Raw genomic sequence first — 23,494 nt, forward strand, 5'->3', positions numbered from 1 at the left:
GGGGACGAGGCATTCTTTTTCTCAGTAAAACTAAAGGATTCTGTTCTTACAATTCCCTGGAGTATTTTTTTTATTTCACCTTCATTTAACCAGGTAGGCTAGTTGAGAACAAGTTCTCATTTACAACTGCGACCTGGCCAAGATAAAGCAAAGAAGTTCGACACATACAACAACACAGAGTTACACATGGAATAAACAAACATACAGTCAATAAAACAGTAGACAAAGTCTATATACAGTATGTGCAAATGAGGTAGGATAAGGGAGGTAAGGCAATAAATAGGCCATGGTGGCGAAGTAATTACAATATAGCAATTTAACACTGGAATGGTAGATGTGCAGAAGACGAATGTGCAAGTAGAGATACTGGGGTGCAAAGGAGCAAGATAAATAAATACAGTATGGGGATGAGGTAGTTAGATGGGCTATTTACAGATGGGCTATGTACAGGTGCAGTGATCTGAGAGCTGCTCTGACAGCTGGTGCTTAAAGCTAGTGAGGGTGATATGAGTCTCCAGCTTCAGTGATTTTTGTAGTTCATTCCAGTCATTGGCAGCAGAGAACTGGAAGAAAAGGCGGCCAAAGGAAGAATTGGCTTTGGGGTTGACCAGTGAGATATACCTGCTGGAGCGCGTGCTACGGGTGGGTGCTGCTATGGTGACCAGTGAGCTGAGATAAGGCGGGGCTTTACCTAGCAGAGACTTGTAGATGGCCTGGAGCCTGTGGGTTTGGCGACGAGTATGAAGCGAGGGCCAGCCAACGAGAGTGTACAGGTCGCAGTGGTGGGTAGTATATGGGGCTTTGGTGACAAAACGGATGGCACTGTGATAGACTGCATCCAATTTGTTGAGTAGAGTGTTGGAGGCTATTTTGTAAATGACATCGCCGAAGTCGAGGATCGGTAGGATGGTCAGTTTTACGAGAGTATGTTTGGCAGCATGAGCGAAGTTAGATTTAATTTTGGATTGGAGATGCTTAATGTGAGTCTGGAAGGAGAGTTTACAGTCTAACCAGACATCTAGGTATTTGTAGTTGTCCACATACTCTAAATCAGAACCGTCCAGTATACAGGACATACACTCTGCAACCCTGATAAATTGTTCATACCTCAAGTATGAAAACATTAACTTTTCCTTTTTGGAACCTTTTAATAATTTAATGTACGGTAAATGTCAAAGAATTTGAAAATAATTGGTTTTATTGAATATAAATAATTTAATATCAACAATACAATGCAGCACATCCTCAAAAACGATAAATACACATGTACATTTGATTCACCCTTCATTTCAGATCCAGTGACATTACAAATAGCATTTTGGTCAACTGTAAACTGAACAGACATGTTACAATCATATTAAAGCATATGAGATTTGATTCCATGTTGACCAAAACCTTTATAGACATAGACTGGATGACTTCATCTTGGTTATAAGGAACATTATGATAGACCTCTGCATCACTTTCTGTGGTTTTCAATGTAGCTCTCTAATATCTTCATCAACAATCCAGTCTCCTATGGGATATTAAGAGAATGACATTAAATAATGTATTTTCTACTGCACAGTTAAATCTCTTGTCAGACCGGTTGAGGCTCACCTGGTTAAGATAATGCCATTAAACAATGCAATTTTGACACAAGATAGTCTCATTATAAATTGTACAGATAAATCTATGGTCATATACAGGTTGGTGTTATTGATAGCTCACCTGGTTTTTCGAGCGGTTCTCTGTGTCATCTCTGAGTTGGGCTTGCAACGCGACTCTCAGCACATCTTGGAAGAGATTATCCATCCCGTTCTGCTCCGGACTCAAGGCGACCTCGAACGCATCCACAGACTGCCCATCGGGAGACTGGAGCAGAGGGCTATCCATGACACTCTTCTTGCCCATAAAATGACCTTGGAGGTAAGAGAAAGTTATATTTTGGTCATTTGATTCTCAAGTGAAATTAAATATTTCCTAACATGTTGAACGTCTATATTTTGAAAGAGTAAATATAGCTTTCTTTGATAAGAGCTAGACTTAATCCATTGTTGTAATTAGGAATAAAAAAGATATAATTGCCAGATTTTACTTTCACAATTGTATGCTGTGTTGTAGATGAGATTGAGAATAGCCTTCGCATGCCTTACCTGTCGCCCAAAGATTCCCTCTTTGATTAACTTTAATTTTCGCAACTTTATTTCCAAGTTCGGTTAAATCAAAACTCACTGAAGTGGTTACAGAAATGTAAGAAAAAAGCACAAGGTAGGTAAAAAAACCAAGTTGGCAAACGTTCAAAAAAAATCCGGACATCTCTACTGAAGAAATAGGCTATAGAACTCTCCTCCTGGACGCAAAATTTCCAAATGGCAATAGAAGCGCAGTTATTCGTGACAGACTTTCAAACCCAATCCGATGCTGCATTTATACCATGCTGATCTGGGTGGGCTCTCTTGCGTGACACCGACACGAAGTCAGGGGAATTTTATGCAGAGCAATTCACAAGCATGGTTGTTGACCAAACCCAAGCTGTCAGTCATTCTCACAGTTTAAATCGGTCACAACGTAATGATTCGTACGTAATCTTTAAATCTATAAATGATATTTGCTGCGTAAATTACGGGCGATTAGCTCGAACAATAGGTGACTTTAACATAGCCTATCAGTGTAAACAGCTATGTGGAAACATGTCGATGTCAACATGTCAATGATTTCATAATGAATTAGTCCATAGTAAACTCAATTTAGGGCACTGCAGGGGGAAAATTCCAATATTCTTAGTTTAGAAGACTAATCTATAGATGAATAGGCCTATTTTGGAGAACTCTGCAATGCAACTATTGAAGTGGTTGATCATATTACAGAAGGCCTTATCAGTCCTCTAATACAGGACTAGTAAAGGCACAACTTTTTTAGAGTTTTTCTTTTCTTTAAAAAAACAACATTTTATTCATATTTTTTTTAATTATTCAGATGTTTCTGGGGGTGATGCAGCAGCTCTACTAATATATATGTATTATCAACAGAGAAGTCAGTATTAGCCCCTTGAGATAAATGTATATTTTAGGAGAAATGATTGGAGGTGTAAATTAGGTCCATTATCAGCTCTGCCCTCAACAGATCCCTTCAGCTTTCCTTACACCTTAGATGCATGGCAGGAAATTCAGGCCAACACATTGGATGCATCACAAATGGAACCCTATACATCGTGCACTACTTTTGACCAGAGCACTATGGGTTATGTAGGGAATAGGGTGCCATTTGGGATGCAAACATTATTTCCTGCCAAGACACCCCCAAGGCCTTAGTTCCACATGAGTAGCCTGACATTTGGCTGTCAGTTGTGGCACACAGGCAGTCGTGGTCACTGGACCGGAGTCTCAGTCCCGCGGACCTCAGCCTCCGGTCTTAGGACAGGAGGGCTTGAACCCCAAATAGCACCCTATTCCCTATGTAGTGCACTACTTTTGACCAGGGCCCGTAGTGCTCTGATCAAAAGTAGTGCACTATGGAATCGGGTGCCCTTTGAGATGCAGAAGAGGACTTGCTGATTCTCACCCTAGAATTAAAGCTGTTGAGACAGTGTCCTTTTTGACACTTCAGGGTGCTAACTGGGAAGTTAAGTAAGAGAACTAGGCCTACTACTTGGTATTGTCCCCTGTCTAACCTTTGACATCCAAGACTCCAGTCACACTGTTCCTTCATTTAGCCTGGGTGCGGTGGGTTTGTGTGACAGAAATTAGGATATTATGAATGGACTATCAAGACAACCAAGTGCATTGATGAAGGAGTTTGATGCAAGAGAGACAAAGTACGTTCAGACATTTGTGGCGGTTTCTCAGGGCACAGGGCATTAAGCCTAGTTCTGGAATAAAAGTCAATGTAAAATCTCCATGAAATCAAATCAAATTGTATTTGTCACGTGCCGAATACAACAGGTGTAAATTTAACTGTGAAAATGTTTACTTCCGAGCCATTTTCAATAACACAAAGGGAATAAAATGGCTTACAAGTTGCTTCATTGTCCAGGATTTAACTTAATCTGTGACCGGGAAACTGTCTCTTAAGAAATTAAATTACTTGACAAGGACAATACTTGAAAGGTTGATTGAGGTCATTGGCCGAGCTGGACTCGACTTGCATGGAAGCCATGAATTTGAAGGGCTCACTGATTAGAGGTTATTTCATCTTAAAGTGCCGGAAGGATGTGTGAAGTAACTACAGACTGAGTCAATGCAGGTAATTCCCTAGAGACCTGGAAAGTGTTGGTCTCCCCCAAACATACCTGATTAACCCTTTGATGGGGATTTGACTATGTTGGAGGGATTTCCAGTATTCTATATAAAGACGTATAGGATTCACCATTAGATAAATTAGAAATGGTATAAGCAAACCAGGGCCACATCTAGACTGCATGTCCTTTTAAGATTGTCTGAATGTGAAGTAAAACAAATTGCGGTAACTGCTGTGCTTTAAAATCCCAGGCTACCACCATCAAACCTTCTATCACTCTACAACAGCAACATCCTCCAGAAATGCAAGGTGATTTTAAGACTGACCACCCACGGTTAATTAGAATTTTAACTCATACCATCAGGGAAACTGTAAAGGGTCCATCAAATGAAGACTGTGAGCAAAAACTGCCTTAATATCTGTTGATAAATCATGTATAAAATATGGTTGTATTTATTGTATTATTGTGTAACAATTTTAACGGTGTGGGAGGAATACTGTTTGGCCGCGTCTCAAGAATATTTGGATGCTGTACAGTGTTTATTGAATAAGGCCCTTTGTCAGGTTGCGTCCCAAAGCTTTAAAACACTTGATTTGAAGAGGTAAATATTTATCCTTCATAACATCTTCATAGTAACTTTGTTAATTCTTTGTTCTTCCTCCCCACCATGAGAGCATATACAGTGTCTTCAGAAAGAATTCACACCCTTTGACCATACTTTGTTGTGTTACAGCCTGAATTTAAAATGGACAAAATGTAGATTTTGCATCACTGGCATACACACAATACCACATAATGTCAAAGTGGAAATATGTTTTTAGACATTCTCACAAATTCATTAAAAATTAATTAAAAAATATTCATTAATATTCTGAAATGTCTTGAGTCAATAATAATTCAATCATTTTGTTATGTACGGCAAGCCTAAATAAATTCAGGAGTAAAACTTTGCTTAACATGTCACATAATAAGTTTCATGGACTCACTCTGTGCGTAATAATAGTGTTTAACATGATTTTTTTAATGACTACCTCATATCTGTACCCTCATATATAATTATCTGTAAGGCCCCTCAGTCGAGCAGTGAATTTCAAACACAGATTCAACCACAAAGACAAGGGAGGTTTTCCAATGCCTTACAAAGAAGGGCACCTACTAGTAGATGGGTAAAAATAACAAAAGCAGACATTGAATATCCCTTTGAGCATGGTGAAGTTATTAATTGCACTTTGGATGGTGTATCAATACACCCAGTCACTACAAAGATACAGGCATACTTCCTAACTCAGTTGCTGGAGAGGGAGGAAACCACTCAGCGATTTCACCATAAGGCCATTGGTGACTTTAAAACAGTTACAGAGTTTAATGGCTGTGATGGGAGAAAACTGAGGATGAATCAACAACATTGTAGTTACTCCACAATACTAACCTAAATGACAGAGTGAAAATAATGCAGTCTGCACAGAATTAAATAAAATATCCCAAAACATTCATCCTAAAGTAAAACAGCAAAATATGTGGCAAATAATTGAATTGTATGTCCTGAATACAAAGCGTTATGTTTTAAGGGGAAATCCAACACAACACATCCCTGAGCACCACTCTTCATATTTTCACGCATGCTGGTTGCTGCATCATGTATTGGGTATGCTTGTCATCGGCAAGGACTGGGGAGTTTGTTTAGGATAAAAATAAATGGAATAGAGCTAAGCACAGGCAACATCCTAGAGGAAAACCTGGTTCACTCTGCTTTCTAACAGATACCGGGAGACAAATTCACCTTTCAGCGGGACAATAATGTAAAACACAAGGCCACTGAATTAAAGTTGCTTACCAAGATGCCATTGAATGTTCCTGAGTGACCTAGTTACAGTTTTTACTTAAATCGGCTTGAAAAACTATGGCAAGACTTGAAAATGTCTGTTTAGCTATGATCAACAACCAACTAGACAGAGCTTGAAGAATTTAAAAAAAGAATAAAGTGCAAATATTGTACAATCCAAGTGTGCAAAGCTCTTAGAGACTTTCCCAGAAAGACTCACAGCTGTAAAGGTGACTAACATTTATGGACTCAGGGGTGTGAACACTTATGTAAATGAAACATTTCTGTATTTTATTTTCAATAAATGTCCAAACATTTAAAAAAAAAACATGTTTTCTCTTTGTCATTATGGGCTATTGTGTGTTCAGGCTGTAACACAACAAAATGTGGAAGAAGTCAAGGGGTATGAAAACTTTCGGAAGGCACTGTATGTCAAAAGGGCAAACATCGGTTCAGAATATTATATATATTTTTTAAATGTATATATATATATATATATATATATATATATATATATATATATATATACACAGTACCAGTCAAAAGTTTGGACACACCTACTCATTCAAGGGTTTTTCTTAATTTGAACTATTTTCTACATTTTAGAATAATAGTGAAGACATCAAAACTATGAAATAACACATATGGAATCACGTAGTAACCAAAAAGTGTTAAACAAATCAAAATATATTTTATATTCGAGGTTCTCAAAGTAGCCACCCTTTGCCTTGATAACAGCTTTACACACTCTTGGCATTCTCTCAACCAGCTTCATGAGGTAGTCACCTGGAAGTAGTTAACAGGTGTACCTTGTTAAAAGTTAAATTGTGGAATTTCTTTCCTTCTTAATGCGTTTGAGCCAATCAGTTGTGTTGTGACAAGGTAGGGGTGGTACACAGAAGATAGCCCTATTTGGTCAAAGACCAAGTCCATATTATGGAAAGAACAGCTCAAATAAGCAAAGAGAAATGACAGTCCATCATTACTTTAAGACATGAAAGTCAGTCAATCCAGAACATTTCAAGAACCCTTTCTTCAAGTGCAGTCACAAAAACCCCTCAAGCGCTATGATGAAACTGGCTCTCATGAGGACCGCCACAGGAAAGGAAGACCCAGAGTTACCTCTGCTGCAGAGGATAAGTTAATTAGAGTTACCAGCCTCAGAAATTGCAGCCCAAGTAAATGCTTCAGAGTTCAAGTAACAGACACATCTCAACACCAACTGTTCAGAGGAGACTACGTGAATCAGGCCTTCATGTTCAAATTGCTGCAAAGAAACCACTACTAAAGGACACTAATAATAAGAAGAGACTTGCTTGCGCCAAGAAACACCAGCAGAGGACATTAGACCGGTGGAGATCTGCCCTTTGGTCGGATGAGTTCAAATCTGAGATTTTTGGTTCCAACCTCCTTGTCTTTATGAGACGCAGAGTAGGTGAACAGATGATCTCCGCATGTTTGGTTCCCACAGTGAAGCATGGAGGAGGAGGTGTGATGGTGCTTTGCTGGTGACACTGTCAGTGATTTATTTAGAATTCAAGGCACACTTAACCAGCATGGCCACCACAGCATTCTGCAGCGACACGCCATCCCATCTGGTTTACGCTTAGTGGGACTATCATTTGTTTTTCAACAGGACAATGACCCAACACACCTCCGGGCTGTGTAAGGGCTATTTGACCAAGAAGGAGAGTGATGGAGTGCTGCATCAGATGACTTGGCCTCCACAATTTCCAACCTCAACCCAAGAAAAGAAAATCTCTTGAATGAGTAGGTGTGTCCAAACTTTTGACTACACATATATACTGAACCAAAACATAAACGCAACAATTTCAAAGATTATAAAGTTACAGATCATATAAGGAAATCAGTCAATGTAAATAAACTCATTAGGCCCTAATCTATGGATTTCACAACTGGGAATACAAATCTACATCTGTTGGTCACAGATACCTTAAAGGTAGGGGCGTGGACCAGAAAACCAATATCTGGTGTGATCACCGTTTGCCTCATGCAGCGTGACACATCTCCTTCACATAGAGCTGATCAGGCTGTTGATTGTGGCCTGTGGAATGTTGTCCCACTCCTATTCAATGGCTGTGCAAAGTTGCTGGATATTGGCGGGAATTGGAACACACTGTCGTACATGTCGATCCAGATCATCCTAAACATGCTCAATGGGTGACATGTCTGGTGAGTACGCAGGCCATAGAATAACTGGGACATTTTCAGCTTCCAGGAGTTGTGTACAGATCCTTGCTACATGGGGCCATGCATGATCATGCTGAAACATGAGGTCATGGTGGCGGATTAATTGCACGACAATGGGCCTCAGGAGCTCGTCACAGTATCTCTGTGCATTCAAATTGCCATCTATACATGCAATCGTTTTTGTCTGTAGCTTATGCCTGCCCATAACCCCATCGCCACAATGGGGCACTCTGTTCACATCAGCTAACCGCTCGCTCACACACCACCATACACTTGGTCTGTGGTTGTGAGGCCGGTTGGATGTACTGCAAGATTTTCTTAAACAACGTTGGAGGCGACTTATGGTAGAGAAATTAACATTCAATTACCTGGCAACAGCTCTGGTGTACATTCCTGCAGTCAGCATGCCAATTGCACACCCCCTGACATCTGGCATTGAGTGGTGACAAAACTGCACATTTTAGAGGTCTGTTTATTGTCCCCAGCACAAGGTGCACCTATGAAATGACCATGCTGTTTAATCAGCTTCTTGATTTGCCACACACGTCAGCTGGATGGATTAACTTGGCAAAGGAGAAATGCTCACGAACAGCAACGTAAACAAATTTGTGCACAAAAATATTGAGAGAAACAAGCTTTTTAGACTGCATGTAAAATAATGGCATTTTGAAAATGCACAAATGTGTTTGTGAAGTTATGCTTGAATCTAAGAAAAAAAACACTAGATGCATAAGTTACCAGAATGCAGGATAGAGGGTAACAGATGTCATATTTAATGTCAAACATATCACTTGTCATTCAATATTTCAAGCAAAGCAAAACCTAACTAGAAGTGAAAACAAAATACACAATTAACCATCTAAAATGTTGGATTCATGTTCTGAAAAATCAAATAAGAAATACAGCTCTTTATTCTACTTAACTTATATCTCATTTCCCTCATAAAAATAATGAACGCTTGTTTTTTTTTATAATGTAAACACTATCCACAATTCAAAACATATGGTACAGAAAAAGCAACTTAATTTGACATAATCAACATAATTCTGTCTTGAAAGGCATGGTGGGGTGGGGATTTCCAATTTTTCCTCCGTGGCAGATAGTTAGATAGTCTCTTCCTCACTCCCGATGGACCAGGACAAACAGACCCAGCAGGAAGAGAACAGCGTACTGGGAAAGGGAAGAACAACAAAATACTAGTATCCCTGTTCCGAGGATCTGAAACCAACAGCTTTCCGTCTGCCAGTTGCTCGCTCTTCCACTGTTTAGTGTCTGGCTGCTGGTCAGGCTCTCTAACCTTTAGAGTACCTGCATCACGCTCCTAATAAGGCTGAATTTAGTAAACAATTCATAAAACCTTAAGTGATTTTCCTTCTAGTGATGACGATGTAAAATATCTTACCTTGAATTTGGGATAGTCGTTCATCAGAATGGTAACGATTCCGATGTATGGCACAAACCTGGAGACAAAATTGACATTCAACATCAGAAGACATGTTCATGACAATGTCATGTCGCTGTTATGATGTACAATTCAAGTAAATTATTACCTAACATTACATCTTCAATAGTTAAATACAGTGGTGGAAAAAGTACTCAATTGTCGTACTTGAGTAAAAGTAAAGATACCTTCATAGAAAATGACAAGTAAAAGCCACCCAGTAAAATACTACTTGAGTAAAAGTCTAAAAGTATTTGGTTTCAAATATATTTAAGTATCAAAAGTAACTGGAATTGCTAAAATGTACTTAAGTATCAAAAGTCAAAGCATAAATCCTTTCAAATTCCTTATATTAAGCAAATCAAACGGCAACATTTTCGATATACGGAGAGCCAGGGGCACACTCCAACATAATTTACAAACGAAGCATTTGTGATCAGAGGCAGTATTGATGACCTGGGATGTTCTCTTGATAAGTGTGTGAATTGAAAAATGTTTGGGTGTCATGGAAAATGTATGGAGTAAAAAGTACATTATTTTCTTTAGGAATGTCCCAGCACTCTCATTTGTTGACTTCTGTAATCGAAAAAGCCTTGGTTTCATGCATGTTAACATCAGAAGCCTCCTCCCTAAGTTTGTTTTACTCACTGCTTTAGCACACTCTGCCAACCCTGATGTCCTTGCCGTGTCTGAATCCTGGCTTACGAAGGCCACCAAGAATTCTGAGGATGTCCATACCAAACTACAAAATTTTCTGTCAAGATAGAACTGCCAAAGGGGTAGGAGTTGCAATATACTGCAGAGATAGCTTGCAAAGTTCTGTCATACTTTCCTGGTCTATGCCCAAACAGTCCGAGCTTCTAATTAAAAAAATTAATCTCTCCAGAAATAAGTCTCTAACCGTTGCCGCCTGTTATAGATCCCCCTCAGCTCCCAGCTGTGCCCTGGACACCATATGTGAATTGATTGCCCCTCATCTATCTTCAGAGTTCGTTCTGTTAGGTGACCTAAACTGGGATCTACTTAACACAACGGCAGTCCTACAAGCTAAGCTAGATGCCCTCAATCTCACACAAATCATCAAGGAGCCCACCATGTACAACCCTAAATACGTAAACATGGGCACCCTCATAGATATTATCCTGACCAACTTGCCCTCCAAAATACACCTCTGCTGTTTTCAATCAGGATCTCAGCGATCACTGCCTCATTGCCTGCATCCGCTATGGGTCCGCGGTCAAACGACTACCCCTCATCACTGTCAAACGCTTCCTAAAACACTTCTGCAAGCAGGCCTTTCTAATCGACCTGGCCCGGGTATCCTGGAAGGATATTGACCTCATCCCGTCAGTCGAGGATGCCTGGTCGTTCTTTAAAAGTAATTTAATCACCATCTTAAATAAGCATGCCCCTTTCAAAAAATGCAGAACTAAGAAAAGATATAGCCCTTGGTTCACTCCAGACCTGACTGCCCTTGACCAGCACAAAAACATCCTGTGGCGGACTGCAATAGCATCGAATAGTCCCCGTGATATGCAACTGTTCAGTGAAGTTCGGAACCAATACACGCAGTCAGTCAGGAAAGTAAAGGCTAGCTTTTTCAAACAGACATTTTCATCCTGTAGCTCTAACTCCAAAAGGTTTTGGGACACTGTAAAGTCCATGGAGAACAAGAGCACCTCCTCCCAGCTGCCCACTGCACTGAGGCTAGGCGATACGGTCAACACCAATAAATCCATGATAATCGAAAACTTCAATAAGAATTTCTCTACGACTGGCCATGCTTTCCTCCTGGCTACCCCAGCTAACAGCTCCCCCCCCCCCCCCCCCCCGCAGCTACTTGCCAAAGCCTCCCCAGCTTCTCCTTCACCCAAATCCAGGTTGCAGATGTTCTGAAAGAGCGGCAAAACCTGAAACCGTACAAATCAGCTGGGATAGACAATCTGGACCATCTATTTCTAAAACTATCTGCCTCCATTGTTGCAACCCCTATTCCCAGTCTGTTCAACCTCTTTCGTATCATCCGAGATCCCTAAAGATTGGAAAGCTGCCGTGGTCATCCTCCTCTTCAAAGGGGGTGACACTCTAGACCCAAACTGTTATAGACCTATATCCATCCTGCCCTGCCTCTCTAAAGTCTTCGAAAGCTTAGTTAATAAACAGATCACTGACCATTTCGAATCCCACCATAGCTTCTCTGCTGTGCAATCCAGTTTACGAGCTGGTCACAGGTGCACCTCAGCCACGCTCAAGGTACTAAACGATATCATAACCGCCATCGATAAAAGACAGTACTGGGCAGCCGTCTTCATTGCCAAGGCTTTCGACTCTGTCAATCACCGTATTCTTATCGGCAGACTCAAATAGCCTTGGTTTCTCAAATGACTGCCTCGCCTGGTTCACCAACTACTTCGCAGACAGAGTTCAGTGTGTCAAATCGGAGGGCCTGTTGTCCGGACCTCTGGCAGTCTCTATGGGGGTACCACAGGGTTCAATTCTCGGGCCGACTCTTTTCTCTGTATATATCAATGATGTCGCTCTTGCTGCGGGTGATTCCCTGATCCACCTCTACGCAGACGACACCATTCTGTGTACATCTGGCCCTTCTTTGGACACTGTTACCTAACCTCCAAACGAGCTTCAATGCCATACAACACTCCTTCCGTGGCCTCCAACTGGTCTTAAGCGCTAGTTACACCAAATGCATGCTTTTCAATCGTTCGATGCTTGCACCCGTCCGCCCGACTAGCATCACTACCCTGGACGGTTATGACCTAGAATATGTGGACAACTACAAATACCTAGATGTCTGGCTAGACTGTAAACTCTCCTTCCAGACTCATATTAAACATCTCCAATCCAAAGTTAAATCTAGAATCGGCTTTCTATTTCGCAACAAAGCCTCCTTCACTCACGCCGCCAAACTTACCCTAGTAAAACTGACTATCCTACCGATCCGACTTCAGCGATGTCATCTACAAAATAGCTTCCAATACTCTACTCAGCAAACTGGATGCAGTCTATCACAGTGCCATCCGTTTTGTTACCAAATCACCTTATACCACCCACCACTGCGACCTGTATGCTCTAGTCGGCTGCCCCTCGCTACATATTCGTTGCCACTGGCTCCAGGTCATCTAGAAGTCTATGCTAGGTAAAGCTCCGCCTTATCTCAGCTCACTGGTCACGATAACAATACCCACCCGTAGGGCATATCTCACTGGTCACCCCCAAAGCCAACACCTCATTTGGCCGCCTTTCCTTCCAGTTCTCTGCTGCCAGTGACTGGAACGAATTGCAAAAATCGCTGAAGCTGGAGACTTTTATTTCCCTCACTAACTTTAAACATCAGCTATCTGAGCAGCTAACCGATCGCTGCAGCTGTACATAGTCCATCTGTAAATAGCCCACCCAATCTACCTACCTCATCCCCATATTGCTTTTATTTACTTTTCTGCTCTTTTGCACACCAGTATCTCTACTTGCACATCATCATCTGCTCATTTATCACTCCAGTGTTAATCTGCTAAATTGTAATAATTTCGCTACTATGGCCTATTTATTGCCTACCTCCTCACACCATTTGCACACACTGTATACAGACGTCCTTTTTTTCTATTGTGTTATTGACTGAATGCTTGTTGATGTCGCACTGCTTTGCTTTATCTTGGCCAGGTCGCAGTTGTAAATGAGAACTTGTTCTCAACTAGCTTACCTGGTTAAATAAAAGTAAAATAAATACATTTAAATGTAGTGAAGTAAAAGTTCACCAAAAACATAAATATTAAAGCCAACTACAGACACAGAAAAATACTACTTAAGTAGTACTTTAAAGTATGTTCACAACTGGTTAAATAGTTGATTAGGGTTAAAGCAACAAAAAAATCCTGTGACTGAAACTTGTCTGGGGCCAAGTTAACCTGCCCTTTCATGTCAGAAAGTCACAGCCATCATGCTTTCAGGGAAAGAGGATAATTGTGTACATGTATTAGACCTAAACTGCGAGTTTGACCAATTCCAGTCCCCTTCCTTAGAGGGTCCGGGGTCCACCCTGGGATAATTTGTAAGTAGAAGACTGAGAAGCTCAGTTCTGGTGACTTGGTAAAGGGACATTCAGCTCCAAAATGCAAAGAAAATTATGCTGAAACCATTTCAAATTAAATGACCACCTCCAGAAATGTGTCCAATAAAATATTGGTAAAATCATATTGGACCATGCATATAGCCTATGCATGGTCTATATTATCAGATATGCTATAAGCAATATCACCTGTAGCCCAACTGATGCAGCATAGTGACTATAAAATGTACATGGGCTGAAGCATGGAGTTTGTCCATCTGCATTTACCCATTGAACACAACATCCTGATTGTTATTAATAACTATACTTTTATTATAAATATACTGTATATCAATTAATTATTATTCACTCGAAAAATTTGATTTTTTGGTTTCTATTACAAACTGTCATTGTCCATTTAAGACACCGTTGCCCCTTTTAGAGCTGTTGCATATTGATTCAAAGTCTTTTCGGTCAGCCGGAGCATTTGGCTCCTTTCACCTAAAAGCTTCTCATTTGGCTCCCAAATGGCTCCTCATCAGTAGTGCTTAGAAATTTACATAAAACCATGAAAAATGGTCAACCCCTAATTTAAAGCCTAAAATGTTATCTACCATTATGTTAGATCGTGAAATTTGAGTTCAAATACATTTTTACCTGACCAAATTATTAGATGGCTTGCAAAAATAAAATAAAAAAGACAAAAATGTAAAGCACTGAAAAAAATTGCGTAGTGCAGAATGAGGGTCTCTCCTCACAGTATGGTTCCTGCACTGAGGAATTACCATCTTCAGAGAATACTTTTTATAATTTATCTGCAGATAGTCGATGTCTGGAGATCAAAAAGCAGCAGTATGCACACCAGGGAGTCAAATAAACAGACTTTTTTGTGCAAAAAATAACCTAATCCTTTTTGCGAACAAACTGCCCATCACTACTTTGGGCAGAAGTGCCTAAACCGTGCTCTGTTGTAACCAGAGCATTTCTAAAATGATGCCACTCGCATAATTGAAGGAGTAGAGAAATAAACGTGGTAGCAGTGGAAAACTGGGATCCTCCTCTTAAATAATAAAAAAAAAGGCCAAACCCGCTTTCAAAATACATTTGTCAAAACTGCTCTCGCAACTTGAATGTGCCTCGAGTGTAGGGATGTGACAAATGGAAAAATTCTTAACTTTTAAACTGCCATTTTCATCTGAATATCCAAGTGTCAGCAACAGTATGTCAGTTCAGTACACACAGCGTAACAGAGAAAATAACATATTTGATAATACATTTATTTGGGAAAATATTACTTCATATTAGGATATGTGATCTCCAAATCAGCCCCCCCCCCACACTTTTCCCCCTGAGATTTTTATGGCGGATCTACACTGATCTCAAATCCGTCACTGATGGAGAACTTTTAAACCATGCTTGAGCCCTTCCACTACTACAGGCTAGATGAGCGCAGACTCAAGTTCAGTTTAATTTTGCACTAAATAATATCTCAAGGGAAATGGTATCATATAGATCCAGTGAAGTGAAGCATGAGACTGAAGTCATACAGCAGACTAAGCCTAGTATCACTCTGGTGGAATGAGATAAATGCTCACCCTCTGGCTCGTCCCACCACGTCTTTCTTCTCTAGCCAGTGCTGTCCCGGCTTGTACAGCCCTCTGTCATCTACAGAGTTGTTGTCACCTTTGGTCAGGAACTTGATTTCGCCATTTTCCCTGGAGATAATCAACATTTAGATTTAGTTTGGATGTCATACATCGATTTCCTGGCCCCAGAGCAGCTTATAAAGTTGCTTTGACAATGACAATTTATTCAGTTACCCAGCATATATTAAAAAAAAACATATACAAGGTAAGAAATATTACAGAATATTTAGAGCCTAGTTTGAGTGTTATGTAGCAATACAACATTTTGGGGGGTAAGTAGGCCTTCTTAAACTTGTAACAAACAAAGAGAACTATCCCGAGAGAGAACTAGCGCATTTCAATAACTACAGAAACATCATAGACCAACTTTTCATGAATCTTTAGTACTCTGTGTACTATGGGGATCTCTCTGCCCTCTATCCTGAAGACCACAATCTCTCCGACTCTGATGGGGTCCTCGACTCGGTTTGTCAGGAACAGAAGGTCTCCTCGATGGAAAGCAGGCTCCATACTTCCACTGAAACCAAGGACATGTTACAGTCAAGGATAGACAGGTTACTTAAAATTAGCAGATGCGCTTCAGACAAACAGTAGGTATGTTGGTGCTACACTTTGGTTGTGAAAGTGGGCAAATCTCCCCTTACTATGTAAAGCGCTTTGAGTCTATTGAAAAGCACCCTATCTACATAAATCCAACACCAATGCTTTACCTGAGGACGACAACAATAGGGCTCTCGCTGCCTGTCACGACCATCAGTCCTTTCCAGATCATCAGGGCTGAGGACACTATCATACCAAAATTCAGCACCTGGTAGTAGAGCTGAAAACAAATAAGACAGGTTGAGACGATTATAAGCTAGTGTTCGCTTATAACAACTATATCTACCAACAGCTGGTCCTGGAGACTAACAAGGTGTGCAGGCTTTTTTACCAACACAGTACATTTAAGTCATTTAGCAGACGCTCTTATCGCGACTTACAAATTGGTGCATTCACCTTATGACATCCAGTGGAACAGCCACTTTACAATAGTGCATCTAAATCTTTTAAGGGGGGGGGGGGGGGGGGGGGGGTCAGAAGGATTGCTTTATCCTATCCTAGGCATTCCTTAAAGAGGTGGGGTACTAATACATATGTTTCAGTTAATAAAGGGTTTGGTGATCAGTAGAATCTAGTAGAAGCCTGCACACCTTGTTAGTCCCCAGGCTGGAATAAAAGTCTGCACACTTTGTATGTCCTCAGCACCAGGTTTGAAGAAGACTGAAGTAACACCATATTTAGGCAGAGAGGAAATTGTACTGGCTAAAACTACATTGATTTTGCAAGGTTATTAGCTAGTTATTTTGACAACCCAGTTTATCATGCATGTTCAATAGGTGATGTAACGTATTTAACTAGCAGGGTCATTTTCTTTGTACATGATTAAGACCACACGGAAAGCTGGGTAGCTAGTTAGCATAGACGACTTGACATTTTAAGCAACGTGTTATTAACCAGCCGGCTAATGTTGCTAGCATAACTAGATAGCTAGCTAACTAGCCTTGGAAGAATCCGTCACATTCACACATCAAAAACAATATTACCGTACATACCTGGCGCTTATTCATCCGCCGCACATCATCAAGGAAATCTATAGACAGCATCGTCCCGGTATTGAGTTTATAAAATTACCTAAATTAAATAAAATCCAGTCATCGATACATAAAAAGCGAACATATGGATTAACGTCCGAGAAACTTGCATCCAAATCTTCCGGGTACCCTCAGCCGGAAGTTCCGCCCACATTCAAAGTATTTTGTCGAGGTGTCGCTTCTCGATACGGGGGCTGGCAGACAGAAGGTTTGGATATGCAAATTTTAAGAGCTTTCATTCACTTATGTAGTGAACACCCGATTCAATTGCAATCAGTCGATCTAATCGACAACTATCATTAGAAATCAAGCGATATGAATCAGACAGTGGGGCACCGCCTGCAATGAATGTATGAAAACTCTAAAAGCATAAAAAACTATGAAATATAACAAAACAAGATAGAACTTTCTACAGGCTGGCACACGTTATTATAACATTCACCAGAGAGACAATCACTAGGAAGATTGCTATGTATTGGCCAATGAGAGGCTTTGAAGCAACCAGTCTGCCGTATTGTAAGAGACAATTAAATCCACCAGCACAGAGAGAAAACTCTTCACTAGTGACCTGAAGAGAGAAAACCCTTATCCAGTGACCTACAGAGAAAAAACCCTACTCCAGTGAACTACTGACAGGTCCCATCATCTCTCTCTGACTGAACAGGGTTTCTGTCACAGGACAGAGGGAGTGAGGCAGGGTAGTAGATTATCTTGACAGAGGAGAAATGCTCACTAACAAGGATGTAAACAAATTTGTTCACAACATTTTGGGGATCTTGTTGCGTTTACATGTATTTATATTTTTGTTCAGTATAATTGCCATCAGCACTTCTGATTTGAGCAGTTCATTGACATTGACACACAACTCTAAGGAAATGAGAGACACAGAATATTGCTGGTCCCCAGTGCTTAATGGCTACAGGAATTTCTTATAATTTCTTTATCTTCGTTTTCTTTTAACCCAGCACCGGGATTCTCATGTGTGGAATGTGCATAACACATTATTTTTCTTCATCGACACACAAGTCTGCCTTGTATGTGTGAGAGTGTGTATCTGTGTGCATTGAGTTTGCGTGTGTGTGTGTGTGTGTGTGTGTGTGTGTGTGTGTGTGTGTGTGTGTGTGTGTGTGTGTGTGTGTGTGTGTGTGTGTGTGTGTGTGTGTGTGTGTGTGTGTGTGTACCTGACACCTGCAGTGGACACACAGGTCTGACTCGTAGGGTCCACATGGTGTTCCATCCATCACTCTCTGCGGGGAATCTCTCCCCACAGGGGAACAGAACAGGGCACACAGAGAACACACAGGGGGATAATGATGGAGGAACAGAACAGGGCACACGGGTTCTCTACAGAGAGAACACACAGGGGGATAATGATGGAGGAACAGAACAGGGCACACGGGTTCTCTACAGAGAGAACACACAGGGGGATAATGATGGGGGAACAGAACAGGGCACACGGGTTCTCTACAGAGGGAACACACAGGGGGTTAATGATGGAGGAATAGAACAGGGCACACGGGTTCTCTACAGAGGGAACACACAGGGGGATAATGATGGGGGAATAGAACAGGGCACACGGGTTCTCTACAGAGGGAACATACAGGGAGATAATGATGGGGGAATAGAACAGGGCACACGGGTTCTCTACAGAGAGAACACACAGGGGGTTAATGATGGAGGAATAGAACAGGGCACACGGGTTCTCTACAGAGGGAACACACAGGGGGATAATGATGGGGGAATAGAACAGGGCACACGGGTTCTCTACAGAGAGAACACACAGGGGGATAATGATGGAGGAATAGAACAGGGCACACGGGTTCTCTACAGAGGGAACACACAGGGGGATAATGATGGGGGAATAGAACAGGGCACACGGGTTCTCTACAGAGAGAACACACAGGGGGTTAATGATGGGGGAATAGAACAGGGCACACGGGTTCTCTACAGAGAGAACACACAGGGGGATAATGATGGGGGAATAGAACAGGGCACACTGCTTCTCTACAGAGAGAACACACAGGGGGATAATGATGGAGGAATAGAACAGGGCACACTGCTTCTCTACAGAGGGAACACACAGGGGGATAATGATGGAGGAATAGAACAGGGCACACTGCTTCTCTACAGAGAGAACACACAGGGGGTTAATGATGGAGGAATAGAACAGGGCACACGGGTTCTCTACAGAGGGAACACACAGGGGGATAATGATGGAGGAATAGAACAGGGCACACTGCTTCTCTACAGAGAGAACACACAGGGGGATAATGATGGGGGAATAGAACAGGGCACACTGCTTCTCTACAGAGAGAACACACAGGGGGATAAAGCCTAGCGCAGTGGTCACCAGCCGGTCATTTGTGATCGTCTGGTTGATCTCCAAGGGATTCCTAGTCAATCACCAAACATTTCTGTAAAAAACTCAACGATAAAGCCTTGCATTCCAACGTCTTTTATTTGTTTTGGACTGTCGGCGGTAGGTGCACTTGATTCAGCAGCCCTAGCTCTGGGAAGGCAAAGTGTTCCCATTTTGAACCATTCCATGTGTCTGCAGGTAGAAGGTAACTGAAGGTAAGTGCTGGCCAATCAGATAGCTCAGATCACATTGTCTGCACAGTTACCTCGCGCCATAGACCGTAAAAAGAAGCCTTGAACACACAGGAAAGTTGATCATGTAAGATTTCAATACTTTTCAAACGTACATCTCGAAACGTACTTAAGTACATCTCCATCTAGTTGTCACATCGTGGATAACTGTCACGCCTTGACCTTAGAGATCCTTTTTATGTCTCTATTTTGGTTTGGCCAGGGCGTGAGTTGGGGTGGGCATTCTATGTTTGTGTTCTATGTTTTCTATTTCTGTGTGTTTGGCCGGGTGTGGTTCTCAATCAGAGGCAGCTGTCTATCGTTGTCTCTGATTGAGAACCATACTTAGGTAGCCTTTTCCCACCTGTGTTTTGTGGGTAGTTGTTTTCTGTTTTTGTGTCTGCACTAGACAGAACCGTTTCGGTTTCGTTCGTTCTCTTTGTTGTTTTGTTACTTAGTGTTCAGTTTTATTAATAAACCATGAACACTTACCACGCTGCGCTTTGGTCCACTTCTTCATGCAACGATGACCGTAACAATAACTGTAGCATTTTAGCTAAGCCTAACCCTTTTCCTAACCTAAATCTCCTAACCTGCTGCGTTAATTCTAATAACCTGCTGTGTTAATTCTCCTAACCTGCTGCATTAGTTCTCCTAACCTGCTGCGCTATTTCTCCTAACCTGCACAGATCATTTTCCTAACCTGCCGCGTTAATTCTAATAAACTGCTGCGTTAGTTCTCCTAATCTGCCGCGTTAGCTCTCCTAACCTGCTGCGTTAATTATCCTAACTTACTGCGTTAAGTCACTACTGTCTGTATCTGTACTCTATCTAGCCACAAATGTGAACCTGGTTATATCTAAACACCATTGGTCAGATTTTTACAACACATTCACCAATCACGTTAGGTAGCCTAGCAGTTAGAGAAGCAAGCCAGCAACTGAAGGGTTGCCAGTTAGAATTCCCGGTCTGACGGGACAAAATCTGGTGGGAAGTGAGCCGGCAACCGGAGGGTTGCTGGTATTGAATTCTAGATGCCATTGCGTTCTGTTGTGCTCTTGAGCAAGGCACATAACCCTCCACAACAACTGTTTTACGGGCTCCTAGTGTGGCAGCCCTCTGCTCTAATCTGTATATGTACCGGTATGTGTGCCTTTTGAAGGGGTTGGGATAAAGCAGAAGTCACGTTTCAGTTGGACCTTGAGGACAATTGACGAATAAAGTTATCTTAATCATCTTGATCTTTTGTTTTGTATTCCCATTGTGATTGGTCTCTGAAAACTAGGAGGACGTTTTTGAAATAGATAAAATCCTCCTTCCGTTTACCATCTGTAAGCCATGATGAAGGCTGGTAAGGCCGACCCCTGATGTGGCTAAATGCGTTGGTTTTACCAATAATGAAGCGTTTTATCAACTTCCACTGCCCTCCAAGAGAGTTGCTGATATACTTTTCATGTTCAGGTTGCTCCTCAATTCATGCACCTTGTTTGGAGAGAGCGAGGTAGTGGCAGTGTTACCTTGCTAGGAACCATAGCAGGTCAGGGAGCCTGTTCGTTTCGTGTGTATGAGTATAAAAAACGTTTTAGAACTCTAGCCAAATCATGATTTTGAAAATGAGTCTGACCTCCTTGTTGTCCGTCTAGGACCAGGAAAGTTTTATTAGGCTGTGTGGGTCAAGTCATGTTTCAGATGTTAGGCTACAGCCGCTGCTTCTGTGCTCTAATATCGATTCTGTCTGTTGTTCATGCATCAGCATCAAGCATCCATCCTCATCATCTTGACAAGAGCCTTTACAGGTGGCTTGTGTTGTGTCAATTCCCAGAATCAACTATTGGGCTTGTTCTTTATTTGCAGTGAACTGTGTGGCTGTGGGAGTTACTCACGTTTCAGATGGCTTATTGTACATCACAATGCATTGTATCACTAAACAAACCCAGGCACATTAGGCTAATTGATACTGTTACTGAGCAAATAGTTTTTGTCATGTGTTCAGTCAAATTTCCGAGGGGAAGTACATTTGAATGAAAAGATGAGTCACATACAATTGTCAGAACTGCCAGATTTTTTTTCATGTTGACAATTATAATGATTCATGGATATTTTAAGCCTCTGTCAATGTTTGACCAATACTGCAACTGTGTAGCCTATCATTAATGTAGGTTACATGACAACAAGCACAGATCTACTGTCTTGTACAACATAATAAAAACCCTCATACAATTCCAGATATAGGTTTGTGAGTCATGGTGGCGCCCCAGCAATCACGTCACACTAAAAAGCTAGTATCCAGGGGGGGCTGGATAAGGATTCCTTTAGAAGGTGAAACTGACCCTATTAGTTGGTTGTTTAAGCATTGATGGTTTTAGCTTTGACATATTTTGTTCCTCCAATGTGTTTGGCTCGCCCAGGGAGAGAGCGCCAGGCAGTGAGTGAGTCGTGGCTCAAGATCTTCACAGAACACTCACTTGTTCCCACTGTGGATGAGAATAGTAGAGGTACGTGCTGATAAGGGAAGGTGTGCTTTTGAAATGCCCACACTGTGGTGGTGTCAGTGTGAGCTTGTGAGTGGGTATGATGAAACGCACGCACACACATACACACACATACACACACACGCGCACACACACCACCAGTCCTGCCTTCATAATGGCAGATAAACACCTTTAGAAGACAGCATACCAAGTTCTGTTCTCCTCAGAGAGAGTGAGAGAAGCTCAGCCGAAGCTCAGTAGACCAGCCTCAATCTTTCTGATTCAATATGTATCACCAGCTCTGAGAAATAGATGTATGCCACAGGAGGTTGGTGGTACCTTAATTGGGGAGGACGGGTTTGGAGTGATAGCTGGAGCGGAATCAGTGGAATGGTATCAAATACATCAAACACATTGTTTGATGCCATCCCATTTTCTCCATTACAGACATTATTATGAGCCGTCCTCCCCTAGATAGTTTGTGTGCATGTATTGATATGTAGGCTACGTGTGCTTTTTGTAAAAACATATTTTTTAATGTAGTTCTGTCCTGTAGTGCTGTTGTCTATTAATGTTCTGTATTATGTCATGTTTTGTGTGGACACCAGGAAGAGTAGCTGCTGCTTTTGCAACAGCTAATGGGGATCTTAATAAAATACCAAAAAATACCAATACCCTCAGCAGCTTCCACAGATGTATACACGTGTTCTATTATCAACTCTTATCAAAATAGCCCAGTAACATTGTTGTTAACACTTATCACTAATAAGGCGTGATGGTAATAATGTACATTACTTTAGGCCTATATTACATTACACATCTGAAAACACATAATTCATCAACGAGTCTTTCAATAATTAGGAATTTATTCAAAAATGATGGTGGATACTTGAAATGTCACATATCATTTTGTGAATCACTTGCTATTGTAATTTTTCTAAATGCTTTACCCTTTTGGCAAAGGTGCTCCTGAGTGGTGCAGCGGTCTAAGGCACTGCATATCAGTGTCACTACAGACCCTGGTTCAATTCCAGGCTATATCACAACTGGCTGTGATTGGGAGTCCCATAGGGCGGCGCACAACTGGCCCAGCATTGTCCAGGTTAGGGTTTGGCCGGGGTAGGTTGTCATTGTAAATAAGAATTTGTTCTTAACTGACTTGCCTGCTAAAATAAAAATAAAACCTCACTGGCATTTTTGTTTTATTTTTTACATTTTTAAAATTTCACCTTTATTTAACCAGGTAGGCTAGTTGAGAACAAGTTCTCATTTGCAACTGCGACCTGGCCAAGATAAAGCATAGCAGTGTGACACAGACAATAACACAGAGTTACACATGGAGTAAACAATAAACAAGCCAATAACACAATAAACAAGTCAATGACACAGTAGAAAAAATAAAGT

General features: G+C 41.3%; 2 protein-coding genes across 2 annotated transcripts; both read right to left on the reverse strand.

The window, feature by feature from the left end:
• Window positions 1-1,180: 1,180 nt before the first annotated feature.
• LOC129852811 (bombesin-like) lies at window positions 1,181-2,443 on the reverse strand. The gene is made up of 3 exons (XM_055918459.1): window positions 2,136-2,443; window positions 1,711-1,901; window positions 1,181-1,516 (listed from the first exon to the last, which is right to left on the reverse strand). The coding sequence occupies exons 1-3, from the start codon at window positions 2,296-2,298 to the stop codon at window positions 1,460-1,462; spliced, it is 411 nt and encodes a 136-aa protein (XP_055774434.1). The 5' UTR covers window positions 2,299-2,443; the 3' UTR covers window positions 1,181-1,459.
• A 6,559-nt stretch (window positions 2,444-9,002) lies between these two features.
• LOC129854495 (signal peptidase complex catalytic subunit SEC11A-like) lies at window positions 9,003-17,176 on the reverse strand. Its single transcript, XM_055921593.1, has 6 exons — window positions 16,992-17,176; window positions 16,110-16,219; window positions 15,767-15,916; window positions 15,349-15,468; window positions 9,655-9,712; window positions 9,003-9,422 (listed from the first exon to the last, which is right to left on the reverse strand). Exons 1-6 carry the CDS (start codon window positions 17,040-17,042, stop codon window positions 9,372-9,374), a joined length of 540 nt encoding a protein of 179 aa, XP_055777568.1. The 5' UTR covers window positions 17,043-17,176; the 3' UTR covers window positions 9,003-9,371.
• Window positions 17,177-23,494: the final 6,318 nt, after the last annotated feature.

The sequence above is a fragment of the Salvelinus fontinalis genome, chromosome 4, assembly GCF_029448725.1.
Source record: "Salvelinus fontinalis isolate EN_2023a chromosome 4, ASM2944872v1, whole genome shotgun sequence".
Classification (NCBI taxonomy): Eukaryota; Metazoa; Chordata; class Actinopteri; order Salmoniformes; family Salmonidae; genus Salvelinus; species Salvelinus fontinalis.

What these genes read in the sequence shown, in the direction of transcription:
- LOC129854495 (XM_055921593.1), bottom strand. Translation starts at nt 17,042, where the DNA reads ATGCTGTCTATAGATTTCCTTGATGATGTGCGGCGGATGAATAAGCGC. An exon ending in GTACTAAAGATTCATGAAAA is followed by an intron (nt 15,469 to 15,766) that starts GTTGGTCTATGA and finishes GATTATCTCCAG; the next exon opens with GGAAAATGGCGAAATCAAGT. An exon ending in GTGGTGGGACGAGCCAGAGG is followed by an intron (nt 9,713 to 15,348) that starts GTGAGCATTTAT and finishes TTTTGTCTCCAG; the next exon opens with GTTTGTGCCATACATCGGAA.
- LOC129852811 (XM_055918459.1), bottom strand. Translation starts at nt 2,298, where the DNA reads ATGTCCGGATTTTTTTTGAACGTTTGCCAACTTGGTTTTTTTACCTAC. An exon ending in AGGGAATCTTTGGGCGACAG is followed by an intron (nt 1,902 to 2,135) that starts GTAAGGCATGCG and finishes CTTACCTCCAAG; the next exon opens with GTCATTTTATGGGCAAGAAG. An exon ending in AGAACCGCTCGAAAAACCAG is followed by an intron (nt 1,517 to 1,710) that starts GTGAGCTATCAA and finishes AATATCCCATAG; the next exon opens with GAGACTGGATTGTTGATGAA.